At 34.3% G+C, this 16666-nt stretch overlaps 1 protein-coding gene and 1 non-coding gene across 2 annotated transcripts; both read left to right on the top strand.

Annotated features, from left to right (window-relative positions):
* Positions 1-1979: 1979 nt before the first annotated feature.
* On the top strand, positions 1980-15829 carry LOC144856242 (alpha-N-acetylneuraminide alpha-2,8-sialyltransferase-like). Its single transcript, XM_078714191.1, has 6 exons — positions 1980-2083; positions 2340-2597; positions 2852-2984; positions 12580-12689; positions 13370-13462; positions 15583-15829. Exons 1-6 carry the CDS (start codon positions 2013-2015, stop codon positions 15827-15829), a joined length of 912 nt encoding a protein of 303 aa, XP_078570317.1. The 5' UTR covers positions 1980-2012.
* On the top strand, positions 11851-11922 carry Trnad-auc (transfer RNA aspartic acid (anticodon AUC)). The gene has a single exon. It is a non-coding gene; the product is annotated as a tRNA-Asp (tRNA).
* Positions 15830-16666: the final 837 nt, after the last annotated feature.

Here is a 16666-nt window from a genome sequence, read left to right as displayed (position 1 = left end):
AGCTAGCAATATTCATCTTAAACACCAATCATCATTAGACATTGCGCGTATCAGTTGTATTTTTGCCACTCTGTATGCATGAGCATGTATAGGTCCGCATGTGAAAAATTCTGTTTACTTTTTGATGTTTGCATCCATCTTTTTTTTTTTCGGTCTTCCTTTTGGTAGCAATATTACCTGTACTATAGATTTAAGATTGGTCTAAATAAAAAAGAACATATATATATTATTAGGTTTATATAACAGAACGGGTTTGCTAAAAAAAAGTATACGAGTATCGGCCTAGACATAATGATACTTTACTTACTGTAAACATGCATATTTAGCCTACTGTAGTACCGGTAGATCGCCTGGCCTAGGATAGTTCTTGTAATTTCTGTTTAAATTACGCTTATTATTTATCAGACCCACATATGATATTGATATGAATGATGTAGGCCTACTGTAGTAGTATGCCACATATATAATAATAGAAATAGCTAGCCTAGCTAGGTCTACCCCTTCTTGGCTAGCCAGCAGGAAGGTTTTAGGCCCTACCACAACTACTCCTCCCTAGCTAGCCTACCCTCTTAACTTGGGCGGTCCAGACCAGGCCTAACTAATTAATAATAAGGTAGGCCTAGTCTAGGCTTAGCAATAGTAATAGACTTAGAGGTAGCAGTTAAAACAGGGCAGGCCTAGTAAGTACTGTGTGTAGTAGACCTAGAACTATGTAGTGTATATACACATGCGCGTGGAGACTGGAGAAGGCAAAAATTGTCCTCTAGGCTTAGAAATAGCATAAATTGAACCGGCCATAATTTAAATTTCAGCCGGCACCTTTTGAAAAAGTCAATGTTTCAACAATCACAAGGATCTAAATTACCAAACCCTACAGCAGGTTTACCGTGAAAAATACATTTAACCAAGATATATAAAAACAAATGTATACCTACTTTCGACTGTGCCTACGTAAGACGCATTTTATGAAAATGTTTGGAATTGGACCTCAATTTCTACACTCAAAATCAGCATGTCATCAGTCGAGTAGGCTTTTAAAACAACATGCTTTCTGTCTCGGCTGTTGTATTAATGAATATTCATAATTTTATTTCAGCTCTCGGTCTATATTTATTTCTTATTGGTTGGTTTTATAACGGTCAAATTATGAGTAATCAGCTTCCGGTATACACACATGGATTCGCGTTTAAATGTTTGCGAATGGTAGCTCCACAATACACCGCTCTACCGTTGGCGGCGCGTGACTTAATTCATATCTTTGAAACAGCCGTGGTTAGTGCCCATATTATTCATCCAATAAATGACATCGTACTTCAAAAAAATCATAGTTCACGATATCAAGATTATTAAAACTTTTTTTAAAAGATTATTTGACTGAAATTTTAGGTATATCTATAATGATAAATTAGTAAAAATTATACGATTCAACTTCGGCGGTCCGGTGGTTTCATTTTAGGCCCAGTTTCTGCTGACAACAAATCTGCGAAAAGGTTTTATAAAAAAAAGATCGCGTTAACAATAGTAGGCCTATTGCTCCATAATGGTTAAACTGGTATGTTTTGACGAATACTGAGGCCGGAATCATAGACACTTCTTCTGGCAAGAAAATACCATTCTTTCAAAATATGGTATTTAAATACGGATCTCAAAACTCAATAAAAAAAATGGTGTTTTAAGGGTCACGTTTTGAAAAATACATCTACTATATTTTTCGTGCGCATTCGATTCGTGCGGAAGTTGTTTTGGTAGAAAGCACGTCCGTTACTAATAGTGGACCAGAATGGTTACACGGATGATGACAAAGTTTTCAAATGTAGCACATAATGTTCACTAGCTAGAGTATACAGACTCAAAAAATCACTGTAGCAGAAAAAAGTGTATGTTAAATGACAATATCTGAGGCATTTTTTAAATGGCGGCCAAAACAAAAATATTGTAAACTGGTAGACGAAATATTAACAGTAATGTAGGCCTAATAATTATATTTTCCAGTCAAATGTTGGTTTATAACCATGAAGATCTTTATCAGGTTTTTTTCGATCACGCTTGGAATTTCGGTCATATCATTTTTGATGTATTTACGGTAAGGATAGACATTTTCTAAATGTAATAGTGGATTTACTGAAAAAAAGTACGTTTTCAAAACGCTTTATGTTGCAATGTGTTGTGGATTGAGTGCTGTTTGGTGGCGATTTAAAGACACAAAGGGAAAAATATCAAAATATGTTCCTTCCCGTCGTGATTGGTCAATATTTGCGGTTCTCTTGCGTACTTGATTTTAGGGTTAAAGTTTAAAATGTGAAACCTTTTTTTAACCAATCGTTTATAATAATATTTAGGTTGATATTTCATTCCTACAATGAAACTGTGCGGAATATTGGGTTGTATTCGCAATTGCGTCAAGAGCCAGTTAACGTAGACCTATTGGTTAAGTATACCAACTTGGAAAGTTCACCGTCAAAAGCAACAACTATTCGAAAGTACGTCAAACTCGAGTATATTAGGTTAATGTCCACGAGCAATGAAAGTAATCGAGACATGTCATCTATATTCAGGAATCCATGGAAACAAAATGTATCGAATTTAGAGAAAATGAGGTACGTACGAACAAAAGAAAGAAGTCGGTTTAAAAATTCATCAAAATGATGGATTAAACTATATAAGCCATGAGGACGGTTTTTAACGCACCTTGTCATTGATCAAGGACTTCTCCCGCCCAGTAACCACCTTGGCCATTATTATGAGATTGTTTAATAGCAGAATTATAAATTATAAGATAAACTAGTTAGACATTGACAACAATATTTGTCGAAAATTACCCTTAAAAAAGGTCACATATTTTTTTTTTTAGATCCGACTTAAAAGAAATTGTCCATACAGAAATGAGTCTTACTCGGAGAAGTGTTAAGAAATCTAAAAAATTTAAATCCAGAATCAGTGGGATCGTCACTACAAATAAGAAGTTCTACAACTTGTTGACCGATGTATGTTTCCAATTTATTCTAGCAAAATGAATTTTCGTCCCCCGTCCAGATAAGAGTCGTTCCATGGTTCTTTAACAGTGGCGTAACGGCTATGAGCTCTCACTGGCTAAACCCAGGGACCCCGGGGCTTATGTAGGCCCGTGAACAGTGCCCAGAGGAAAAAATAGGAATTAATATATGTCGAAAAAGGCTAAAACGCCTGAGGCCTCCAGCGTTGGAGGGCCACTTTGGGTTCCTAAACCAGGGGCCTCCGGCCTCTGCAGCATTACGCCACTGTCCATTAAGCGTGTTTTCACTAGGGTGAATCAAATGTTTCGAGGAGAAAAAAAATCGCATTATAAGCTTTACTACAAGAGAGCGAATAGCTGCGATTTTCATTTTCATTCATCATGTACTATTCCTATACTATACGCACGCAGTACGTGTAGGAGGTCTACTGTCCTGTAGTTATTGGTTGCGCAATGTTTTGTTTGGCAAAAGTTAGAAACTATTAAAACTATCAAACTCAAGGAACTAGAATTTGGAAGATGAAAATGTGAAACGCAAGCTGACGCTTTACTTTTATATTCGCGCGCGAACGAATTCCCCCAGTGTTGTTAACAGGCTTTATAGACCGGCAGCCCAGAGACATTTGGTTAGATGAGCTAGGTACCAATATCTGACTATTTAAGTGTGTTGGGGGTCACTTGAAGTCAATGAAAATGGGAGTCTGTCGGGTACCCCCTGCTGCGTCTAGACCGAGGGGACCCCGAAATGTGCTAAAAAATCGGCACCGGTTAGATGAGAGAGATACCACCTAATTTTACCACCATGGGATGCCCATTGGCATCCTTATACCAGTATCACAAACGACAGACATTTTGTCTGCTGCAATAGGCCCGCCAGACCCCCCGAGGGAGGGCCTAAAATGGGGCTAGCATAGATGAGTGAGGTACCACTCAAAATTAATGCCAAATGAACAAGTTGTGTTCATACAATACTAAATGGATAACAACAGACTAATTGTCTGCTGCACTGCAAGTGCCAGACACCCTAAAGTTAGACTACAGACCCCCCTTCCCCCAACTAGCCCAGCTTAGATATTGTAGATACCACCAGCAACCAATGTTATATGATTTAGCACATTGTAAGCAATACCAAATGACCTATTACAGATTATCTGTACACTGCCTTGGCCCTGGCAGACCCCTCTAAAGTTCGACTAGAGACCCCATTTACCCCAAGTATAGCCTACCTTAGATATTGTAGATACCACCAGCAGCAAAAAACCCCACTAAACAACATGTTTAATTGAATAAAGTTTAACTTTAATCGAACTAACACAAAACAATTGAAAATATATCCCATCAATGACGATAAAATGACCATTACCATTCTAAAGGGAAAATAGTTTCACTTAAAACTTATATAAGCCAAATTAGGGACAGTACAACATACTGAACTATTTATAGGCCTACTGTACTGTACAATTTTAAGTAAAAAAAACGATCTGTTGCCCAATGCTTTTTAGAAGAGTATAATAATAATAATTTGTAACATAATGTGGTAATTATGTGACTATTAAAATTTAAACATAATTCTGACCAAATCCAGTAGTATTAAATAAATAACCTTTACAATGAAAGTTTTCTTTTTATTTAAATATTTCTTTGTTTTAAATCCAAAAGCAAATTATTGAAAAAATGACAATGCTGTGGGTATTAGTGGCTGGATCTCAATGGAGATACAAAAAAAAGCGAAAAGCTAAATCAAAACGATAAAGTAAAACAGCCAGTAAAGTTAGTAGAGCTTTCGGGCAACACTATGTACATTAACAATGTACAAAACTGTAGTTATTGAGTATATTAATCATTATTTTGAACAAAATTTGTGTATTAAATAAATAACTTTTACAATAAACTGGTTTCCAGAATCGGCATTACCCGAAAACCTTTTTAAAGATGTACCTGTGAGCGTTAGCGAAACCAACGAAGATGATATAAGTTCTGGGCTGGAATGGAGCGATGACACTGACAGTGAACTTGAGATTTTCTGTTTTTAGAAATTAGAAATTTACAGAATAATTCATAATTCTCTCGTTATACCGTTTTTATGCTTTTTTTTAAATATAAATGTTTATATGTCCATGTCAATACAATTATCCAACTCTCACTAATGCAGCAAGGGCTACAATATAATATTTACTTTAACATATACGTTTACATAGTAATATCCAGTATTTCGAGAGAGAAAAAAATATATTAAACACAATAATTATTATTTTAAATACTTTTAATACTTTTAACCGAGTTTGTTCAGTAATATGTACATCTAAACATTTTAACACATTTAATGTTAATAGTAGATTCCATTATAAAAATATATAATATACTATTTAATCAGCATTGGGTTACAGTACTTTTATTATAAAAGTTATTTATTTAATACACAAACTTTGTTCAAAATAATGATTAATATACTCTTCTAATAAGCATTGGGATAGATATGTAGTACTGTATCTATTAAAAAAGGTACTTAAACAAAATTAGTATAATCTATTATAATAAGTATTGGGCTACTTGTTGTTGTTGTCTAATTAAGAATTTGGCTACAAACAGTTTTTTACTTACAAATTGTTAATGTACAATATATATAATATATATAAAACAAAGAAATATTTAAATAAAAAGAAAACTTTCATTAGGTATAATGTTAATAGTACATAATTACCACATTATCTATATATAAATTTACGTAAGGGCAAAATTCGGTAAATCGCGCGTTATTTCTAGAATGTTTACTCGATTGTATAGGCCTATAAAGTTGGTTAGAATCTCGGTACTGATTTTAACCACCTGATGTAACCCTGTTTACTAATTAAATTGAGTTAGATAATTAGTTATTGACAATTAAAACGAATTTAGGTTCAACGATTTGCCCTAAATAGGGGCTTCGCATTTTCCTATCTCCTCCTACGATAATTGTTTGTAATAGCTGAAAACCGGTTGAACAGCTCGAGTACAGTATCATAATGTTGAAAAATACTATTTTTATAGATTTAATATACGTTTATACAAATGTATTGATTTGCGTTGAATGGAACTAGTGTTACAAATTATTATTATTATTATTATTATTATACTCTTTTAAAAAGCATTGGGCAACAGATCGTTTTTTTTACTTAAAATTGTATGTACAATAGTTTAGTATGTTGTACTGTCCCTAGAAAAAGTTATTTAAAGTTATTTCTGTAAAACTACAGCGTTTAGTCAGTAAAATATGTTTTAGGTAGATTCCAACCATATCATGCGTTGAAAAGTTTTTATTATTTGGCTTATATAAGTTTTAAGTGAAACTCTTAAACTATTTTCCCTTTAGAATGGTAATGGTCATTTTATCGTCATTGATGGGATATATTTTCAATTGTTTTGTGTTAGTTCGATTAAAGTTAAACTTTATTCAATTAAACATGTTGTTTGGGGGTGGGGAGTTTTTGCTGCTGGTGGTATCTACAATATCTATGTTAGGCTATACTTGGGGTAAATGGGGTCTCTAGTCGAACTTTAGAGGAGTCTGCCAGGGCCAAGTCAGTGTACAGATAGTCTGTAATAGGTCATTTGGTATTGCTTACAATGTGCTAAATCATATAACATTGGTTGCTGGTGGTATCTACAATATCTAAGCTGGGCTAGTTGGGGAAAGGGGGGTCTCTAGTCTAACTTTAGAGGGGTCTGACAGGGCCAATGCAGTGTACATATAGTCTGTAATAGGTCATTTGATATTGTTTACATTGTGCTAAATCATATACCATTGGTTGCTGGTGGTATCTACAATATCTAAGCTGGGCTAGTTGGGGGAAGGGGGGTCTCTAGTCTAACTTTAGGGTGTCTGGCACTTGCGGTGCAGCAGACAATTAGTCTGTTGTAATCCATTTAGTATTGTATGAACACAACTTGTTCATTTGGCATTAATTTTGAGTGGTACCTCACTCACTATGCTAGCCCCATTTTAGGCCCTCCCTCGGGGGGTCTGGCGGGCCTATTGCAGCAGACAAAAAGTCTGTCGTTTGTGATACTGGTATAAGGATGACAATGCAAAAACTTCGGTACAAATCTCCGACTTGGATACCTACCTTACCTATCTCAGATGTACCGCGAAACGTAGATTTGATAACATTAGTTTTCACATCGACGCTATTGTTCCACTTTTGTCTTTTACAACGACAAAATTTAGCGTTACCTATCGAAATTTGTGGATATCACAGGGTTATTTTCACACACTCGCGCTGTTGTTCAACTGGCTTCAGGGTACGTCAATTCCGGCAAAATGGCCGTTGGTGGCGCCATTCAATATTAAATAAAAAAATATTTTAGTGGTTCAAGGTATCGTGAACTACTGAAATTGTTTTAGATATTCAACTAATCAATTATATTGATTAAAGGCATTTACTTTACGTGAACTACAATTTGTTTTAGTAATTTAACTTTTATTGAAGGCCTTTACTTTTATGTGAACTACAATGTGATTTTAGTGATTCAACTGAATCGTGAACTACAATTTATTTTTTTTAGATATTAAAATATCAATTATAAAGGCCTTTACTTTACGTGAAATACAATTTGTTTTAGTAATTTTACTAATTCCTAACCACCGATTGCTGTCAAGTGTCCATACATCATTACTGACAGGGGACGTAATCAATCATAATTGGTATACATTTCGCATCTTATCAAACTTATTTTCAGTACAGGTTCAAATCTCACACACACAAGACCGAATATAATAATTAGCCTATATTGTTCTCTATTCGTACATTTTTTAAACTCTAATTTGCTATATTACCCTGGAAGCGATATTTTTGGCGTACCTAATTTATGGACCACCATGAAACATCACAAAATAAACATACATTACTCATCAGTCATATTATGCATAGGTGTCACCCGGGCTTCAATTTCCAGAGGCGTTGGTCATATTTTCGAGGACCATTCGGGTACACCCACTAGAGGGTGCGCGAGCGAAGCGAGCGAACCCTCTAGTGTAAGAAATGCACTCATCACTTTTGATCCAATGTGTACCTCTGTAACTTAACTATATTCATTAACAAGATCAAGTCCACAATAATTAATAATTAATTAACAAAAAGTTAGTTAATATGTTTCTTTTAGCCACAACTCATGTGTAAATATCATCTGTGTTGATTACCATACATATTAGGGTCCACAATCAGGATACAGTAAGCATTTTGGATTTTGCGGTGCAGCAGACAATTAGTCTGTTGTTATCCATTTAGTATTGTATGAACACAACTTGTTCATTTGGTATTAATTTTGAGTGGTACCTCACTCACTATGCTAGCCCCATTTTAGGCCCTCCCTCGGGGGGTCTGGCGGGCCTTTTGCAGCAGACAAAAAGTCTGTCGTTTGTGATACTGGTATAAGGATGCCAATGGGAATCCCATGGTGGTAAAATTAGGTGGTATCTCTGTTATCTAACCGGTGCCGATTTTTTAGCACCTTTCGGGGTCCCCCCGGTCTAGACGCAGCAGGGGGTATCCGGCAGACTCCCATTTTCATTGACTTCAAGTGACCCCCAACACAGTCAGTCAGTCAGATATTGGTACCTAGCTCATCTAACCAAATGTCTCTGGGCTGCCTGTCTATAAGTGCTGTGCTATGCTTATACTTTTAATTACGGAATTAGCTCGTAACCATACACTTAAATGTGATCATAAAAAAACTTTTTTTATTATCGTCTCTTGTTTTACTGGGGTTATTTAGGTGTTGTTTAAAATTTGCGATACTGGTTTTGTTGGTGATTCAGTATATTTTTCTTTAATGCGGTTCGTTTGCTTCAGCGCGAGGATTACGTTCTCGGTATCTAGCGATATCCTCTTCTGATGGTTGTGCTAAAGCTCTATATACTTTCATTATAATGGGCCACACAACATAAAAGTAATAAATATTACTTCTTCCATAAGTATTATCTGGTTTATTAATTACATGACGGTATTGCGCTGGTGCTTTGGTAATTTCCTGTTGGACATCATTTGCTGGTAAGTTAAAATCTCCACCAATATTAACTGGCAAATTGTATAGCATTACAAGATCAAACGCGTATTGCTGAAGAACTTTAAAATATCTTATTTTGCGAGTTTCAGTTCTTTTCTTTTTTTCTTGTGCATTTACTATACTACGATAATGGTAATGCAGCAAAATGAGTTAGGTCCTCTGTTTACTAACATCTTTTATTGCGTTTATTATTTTATAACAAAACTTATAATTCAAATGTTTATTATTATAGTCAATATATAATAAATAAATAAATAATAATCCAATATTACATTTTTAAAATAGGCACTAAATTAACAATATAAATAATAAATCTGATGAAGAATATAAGTTCCACTTGAAACTTATTGGGTTGGATATATATAAAATAGGGTAATTCGCCTCTTCAGACCCACAATTAGTTATGCCACCGAAACGTTTGAATTGTAAATAACATCAATCAAACCATATGGCCCAGTATCGATATTATTGAAAGGTAGTGTACAAAAACTAAACACCAATTGTTCTAGGTGCAACATTATGGGGTAGCTTCTGTGAATTGTCAGATGAAAACGGATTGACAACAAGTAATGCATCAATAACATAGTAATAGGTCTGATGAAGCATGTATGGGACTTTTATATAACGTGTCATTTAAAACACCGATTAAAACACAGACAATACGAGTTGTGAATTTTAAAACGTTTAAACCATTGGTGTTAGAAAAATTTATGCAAAACAATTATTCTACAATAACAGGAACACTTGTTACCCATGGATAGGTGTCAATTTTCCCCTGATGAATGAGAACATCCTCTGCATTATACTTCATTATCTTTTCACATTATTTATATTATCATTCGAGTGGTTCATTGTAAAGTATATTGCAATACACTGTACTGAACAAGTTAAGTACGACAGTATACATTAACTCTGATTCCATTTCAGTTTTTCTCTCTTGACAATTAGCATTTATTCAATTCAAGTTTATTTTTATTTTCACAGTTAAAAAAAAAATGTTGACGAATAAAGTTAATCTTTGTCAATAAATAAGATAACAACAATATGAACAAATTAAGACGCCAAAATCCTAAAAAGAAAACGATGAGATGGGCTGCCCAGAAACAGATACATAATATACAATATTGTATTCACCATTTTATCCAAACATATAAACTAAATCTTACTATGAATAGGCCTAATATATACATTTTGATTTAGAAAAATGATAACCTATCTTTAACAATAGGTCTATAGTTCTTAATGTTATAGCTAGTACATTGGTTAAACATTACTAAAAATAATACTTTTGCCAGGAACATACAAACAAATTGTTTGTTATTATCAATATAACTTAATTGTATTCTATTTATTCTTGGTTATCATACAAATACTTTATATACAGCATGATAACCAAAGACGATACATTATAATAATGAGCGAATCTCTCTGTCTCCAAACATTCTGTTCTGCATATATACAGTAACACAATTGTAAATAGTTTTTCTAAAAAATTGTTTTTAAACATAATTTGTTTTTGAAATGGCAAGACAACAGTATGGTTTTATTTAATTAATATACATTATAGCCTAAAAGTTAAACAATGAATGTATTTATTCATGATGACTTACGAATGCATTCCTGCTAAGACACAGTTACTAGTATTTATGTAAGAAATGCACTCATCACTTTTGATCCAATGTGTACCTCTGTAACTTAACTATATTCATTAACAAGTTCAAGTCCACAATAATTAATAATTAATTAACAAAAAGTTAGTTAATATGTTTCTTTTAGCCACAACTCATGTGTAAATATCATCTGTGTTGATTACCATACATATTAGGGTCCACATTCAGGATACAGTGAGCATTTTGGATTTTGCGGTGCAGCAGACAATTAGTCTGTTGTTATCCATTTAGTATTGTATGAACACAACTTGTTCATTTGGCATTAATTTTGAGTGGTACCTCACTCACTATGCTAGCCCCATTTTAGGCCCTCCCTCGGGGGGTCTAGCGGGCCTATTGCAGCAGACAAAAAGTCTGTCATTTGTGATACTGGTATAAGGATGCCAATGGGCATCCCATGGTGGTAAAATTAGGTGGTATCTCTATCATCTAACCGGTGCCGATTTTTTAGCACCTTTCGGGGTCCCCCCGGTCTAGACGTAGCAGGGGGTACCCGGCAGACTCCCATTTTCATTGACTTCAAGTGACCCCCAACACACTTAAATAGTCAGATATTGGTACCTAGCTCATCTAACCAAATGTCTCTGGGCTGCCTGTCTATTACTGATGATCCAATACAATTCCATGTAGGCCTAATACGACACTACTATACTATATATTGAACCTCTGTCCGTATGGCGATAGTTTAAAATAAAGTGCTTACTCTAACCATGGATAAAATGTGCTCTAACAACGGTATATGTAATATATTATATATATATATATAACTGTATGACTTAGGGAGAAACATAGACAAAAGGTTAGGTTCGAGAACAAAAGAAGTCGTTCGTTAAGGCGAAAAAATACTGTCCTTAAGGCGAAAAAAAAGAACAAAAGATTTTCTCCCTGTGGGTAGATATATATATATATATATATCTACCCACAGGGAGAAAATCTTTTGTTCTTTTTTCTCACAGATTTCCTCATCTTTATCGTTTCAAATTAATTAATTAAATTTCAGTATATCACCGGGCGGTTTCGAATTAATGTTCATTGCCTAATGTGTTTATATATATATATATATATATATATATATATTGTTCCGCCGTACCACGCCGAGAATGTTAAAGAGTCGTTATCCAATCGAGTTCGAACAATACCATGAAAGCCCCAGTGGTCTAATGGTTAGGACATCTGCATATCAAGCAGGCGGTCCGAGTTCGAGTCTCGGTTGGGGCGACTTTTTCTCATTCTCACAGATTTCCTCATCTTTATCGTTTCAAATTAATTAATTAAATTTCAGTATATCACCGGGCGGTTTAGAATTAATGTTCTTTGCCTCTTGTGTTTATATATATATATATATATATATATATATATATATATATAATATATATATACTCAGGTTGAAATTATCAGACCGTTAGGATAGAGTGCTCAATACCAAGGTAGAGCATCAATAAATAAATAAAATAACAGCAGAAAACTTGGTTACTTCATTGTTTTAATCACTACAAATGTGTTTTGTACGACCAGCATAGAGCTGGCCGCAAAAAATTCTCACTAAATTGCAGATCCAAATAGTTTATCTAAATCTAAAACAATAGGCTATTGTATACGACTTCCTGATGACTCACTTCTATTAAGCACTATGAGACAACTGTGTCACTTATGTTTTACATTTCACCTGAAGAGTGCGGCCAGCTACATGCTGGTCGTACGAAACAAATTTGTAGTGATTAAAACAATGAAGTAACCAAGTTTTCTGCTGTTATTTTATTTATTTATTTATATATTATATATATAAATTATTATATCCAGTAAGATTGTTTTAGACAAACATTGTAGTGGTCACCAGTTTGATGAAGAATATAATTAAACTGCATCTTTACACAGTATTCTCCCGAACAAACTGTATACAAAAGGTGTTCCATTGTGGGTAATGGAGGAATATTGAACGGTAGTAAATGTGGCAATGAAATAGATAAAGCTGACTTCGTCATAAGGTAAGACTGGAAAGGATAATCGTAACAAGGCAATCTAACAACAGGACACTGAGCTCACCTTGCCAAATAGGAACTCGTAACAGTCCTTTGATCTTATGTCTGTCTGCGACAAATATCAACAGTACTTTAATGTATGTACTGTACTGTACATATTCTCCGCGGGTCTCAGTGGGCGTGTCGCAGCTACACATAAACCCTTTGATCCCCGGAGCCCAGCATCCTGTTGTTTGTTGCCTTGGTCGTAATCATCCCGCTATACTAGGACACACAAAGCAGCAAGCAATTCCAGAAAAGCAATTAATCGCTTCTGATTGGTCAAGACGTTGCGAGTACATCTTTGCATTGCGTCCATCCTGGATGAAACGAATGTTTACAGTACAGGAAATATTAAAAGAAAATGTCTTTATTAATATTAATGTAGATTCATTACAGTAATATTTGAATTGTAGGCTATTTTTCTTTATTAAAATTAAGGCAATCTAACAACAGAATATGAACTTGTAACATTCCTTTGATCTTAGGATTGCCTGCGACAACTGTACGAAGTACATCATTCCTCGGTTTCTGTTTAGGGGCTTGGAACGTTGTGTAGCAACCACACATAAAACCTTTGATCTAATGAAGCTCAACATCCTGTTGTTAGATTACCTTGTTTAACCTATCACCTTATCTCTCTTTAGATGCAACGCAACACCAATTGGCCGATTTAAAGAAGACGCAGGTGTTAAAAGTAATAATTTAACCACGCTTAACCCTTCGATTGTTACAAGAAGGTGAGTTTCAAAAAGTAGGCCTACTATAAAGACAAACAAAACTAGATTTGAACTCGTCACTACGGACGAGTTAGGTTATCCGCAGCGCAAAAGCCACGCGCACGACATAAGTTAGAATATTGCGCGCAGAAAAACGATTATGCCATTGAAAAAGTGTTAGTGCGCCCTCTATTTTGCTTCACGTCTAAGTATATACGGTATACACTATATACTGTATACGTACTACATACAGTGCAGAATAGGTGAAAATAAGTGACCAAAGTTATTGACGCTTTTGAACATGATGACGTCATCACAATTTTAAAAATGGTAATGAATTTTTGAAATGCTCAAAATGACATGAAACGCGTAGAAAGTTGATTAGAAATGGATTTTTCGCAATTTGAAATTTTAAACGCGCGTGCGCGCGTAACTTTCTATAAAACATGCCATTTTTAATCCATAGAAAGTTTGCCCTTGACATGACTTAAATTTTCACCTAGTGTCAATACAAAATGACTTTTGGTTTTTAATCTATGATCAATCATTGAAATTCATAAAATCGCGCGTAAGTCACGTTGCGCAACTCTAAAATCATAAAACAAAGTGTCTTGCACATCTACAGTTAGAGGTCAATCTTCTGACAAAGTTATATAATCTTATGTTAGCAAGAATTAGAGATATGCTGCCAACAAAATTCTGGGAAAGAAAGAAGAATATAGAAAAAAAACTAGATTTGAACTCGTCACTACGGACGAGTTAGGTTATCCGCAGCGCAAAAGCCACGCGCACGACATAAGTTAGAATATTGCGCACAGAAAAACGATTATGCCATTGAAAAAGTGTTAGTGCGCCCTCTATTTTGCTTCACGTCTAAGTATATACGGTATACACTATATACTGTATACGTACTACATACAGTGCAGAATAGGTGAAAATAAGTGACCAAAGTTATTGACGCTTTTGAACATGATGACGTCATCACAATTTTAAAAATGGTTAATCATGCAAAAGATAATTGATTGACCTAGACAATATTACAAAATTGAGGAAAATGGAATATGGATAAGTAGAGATGCGCTCTATTAAATGTGATGAGCTATGACGAAAGAGACAAAAATCCTATATTTGATATTGGAGTGGCCATACGATGACGTCACAATGTCCGGTTAGCCAAATGGATGCATGATTCTATATCTACAACTCATCTACTTTCAGAATATGTAAAAAAAAATAAAATTGACCATGTAGTTTAGAATCTATGACTGTTTAAAAAAAGGTAAAATTTTGACAAATTTTTGAACTTTTTCATCAAAAACGCGCGCAAATTGTCAAATTCTACGTGCTCGTATGACGTGATATTAAGTCGAAATTGTATAAAAATTGGTAAAATTACTAGAAAAGGCTGGAAAAACAAAAATCAAGCAAAAAAAAAATTGTTTTTGCGCTACGTGCGCACGCGCGCGTAACATATTGCGCACGCGTGGGAATTTTTGAAATGCTCAAAATGACATGAAACGCGTAGAAAGTTGATTAGAAATTGATTTTTCGCATTTTTAAATTTTAAACGCGCGTGCGCCCGTTACTTTCTGTAAAAAGTGTCATTTTTAATCCATAGAAAGTTAGCGCATGATATAAATTACACTTTTGCCAAGTTTCAATTTAAATTGTTTTTTGGTTTTCAATCTATGGTAAATACGCGAAATTCACAAAATCACGCGTAACTTACGCGGCGCAACTCTATAGTCAAAAAACGAAACGTCCTGCACATCAACAGCTACAGGTCAATCTTATGACAAAGTTACACAATCTTATGTTGGCCAGAATTAGAGATACGCTGCCAACAAAATTCAGGGAAAGAAAGAAGAATAACATAGAAAAAAAAAAAAAAAAAAAAAAAAAAAAAGATCCTGACAATAACAAGGGGTTATCCGCCAAGTGCGGATAACCAAAAAAAAAAAAGAAAAAAAAAGATCCTGACAATAACAAGGGGTTATCCGCCAAGTGCGGATAACCAATGAAACATGAATTAATTTTTGAGGATTGTCTATAGATTTTTAAATTGTTATGCTTAAAGTTCTGTCTACACTATCAAACTTTATGTCGGGGATTCGCTATAAAATGCATTATTTCTTTTGTAGATTTGGTAGTATACGAACCGGAAATCAGCAATCTAAGTTTGTAGATAAAATGAGGGAATACACGAATTACATTTGGTTTCCAAGTTTTTTTTCTAGAGCGACCTACAACTTAGCCATTAAAGTAAACGATTTACTAAATCGTAAATTGAAATCTGTGAAGTTTGTACATGGAAATCCGAACCATTTCCAAGAGATAGGAAAGTATTGGTTGAATAAAGGCTTGCGGAACAGTTTATCAACAGGTTAGTATGGCAAACCAAAGACGACAAATTCCGATTATTAGTGAAACTAATTTCAGTCTTCCTTAGAAACGAGCTTTTGATTCTTGTAACCATGGAGCTAAATAATTTTATAGCTCCATGTTGTAACTGATTTTCATTTGTGTACGTTGTTTTTCTTTTTGTAATAATAATAGGCCTACTACTAATAATAATGGTCTAACATGTATTGGTTACTCTCCTTTAAAACATAGGAACCCTGTAACAAGAGGTCATTCGACCCGTACAACAAGTTTACATATTAAATACTCTTCATACAAAAAGGTATCGTAACGATTCACAATCACAACGGTATACACATTGCGGACAAAGAAATCAATTCATATTAAGTGTACGGGTGAAAATGTTTTTCCATCCTATGCCATATCTTGAAATAAAAATGATTTACAATATTCAAATTTATTCACCTCTCTTAGGAGAAACATATAAAAACTGTAGCCTACAATAAAACACATCAAAATGAAGATTCACACGAATCAAAAGATTAAAAAAGTTAAATAAAGTGTCTAAATCATTGTGAAAAAGGGCAGACTTAACGCTATCACAGATACCACGATTGACACAATCCACAAATTTACACATTTTTAAAAGATTATGGCGGTATGTACTATTAAATATTACAAATAGAAAAGTCATAGCTTTGTATGTTATCAATTAGGGTGTTTCTTACATGTTCTAAATTGCTATTTAATTGACGCGAGTAAAAAATATATATTATTGTTTTAATAAACAAATGGAGCCATTTGTTGTATCTTGGTATAAATCATCTGGAAATAAGCGGTAAAGATAAAGATAAAGATAAATTG

The sequence above is a fragment of the Antedon bifida genome, chromosome 11, assembly GCF_963402885.1.
Source record: "Antedon bifida chromosome 11, ecAntBifi1.1, whole genome shotgun sequence".
Classification (NCBI taxonomy): domain Eukaryota; kingdom Metazoa; phylum Echinodermata; class Crinoidea; order Comatulida; family Antedonidae; genus Antedon; species Antedon bifida.
This window is presented reverse-complemented; position numbering and strand designations above follow the sequence as displayed.

Bases quoted from the DNA above. Each gene is read 5' to 3' on its own strand.
- LOC144856242 (XM_078714191.1), top strand. From the start codon at position 2,013: ATGAAGATCTTTATCAGGTTTTTTTCGATCACGCTTGGAATTTCGGTC. The intron at 2,985-12,579 runs GTATGTTTCCAA...ATCTTTACACAG, and splicing joins TCTACAACTTGTTGACCGAT to TATTCTCCCGAACAAACTGT. The intron at 12,690-13,369 runs GTAAGACTGGAA...ATCTCTCTTTAG, and splicing joins AAAGCTGACTTCGTCATAAG to ATGCAACGCAACACCAATTG.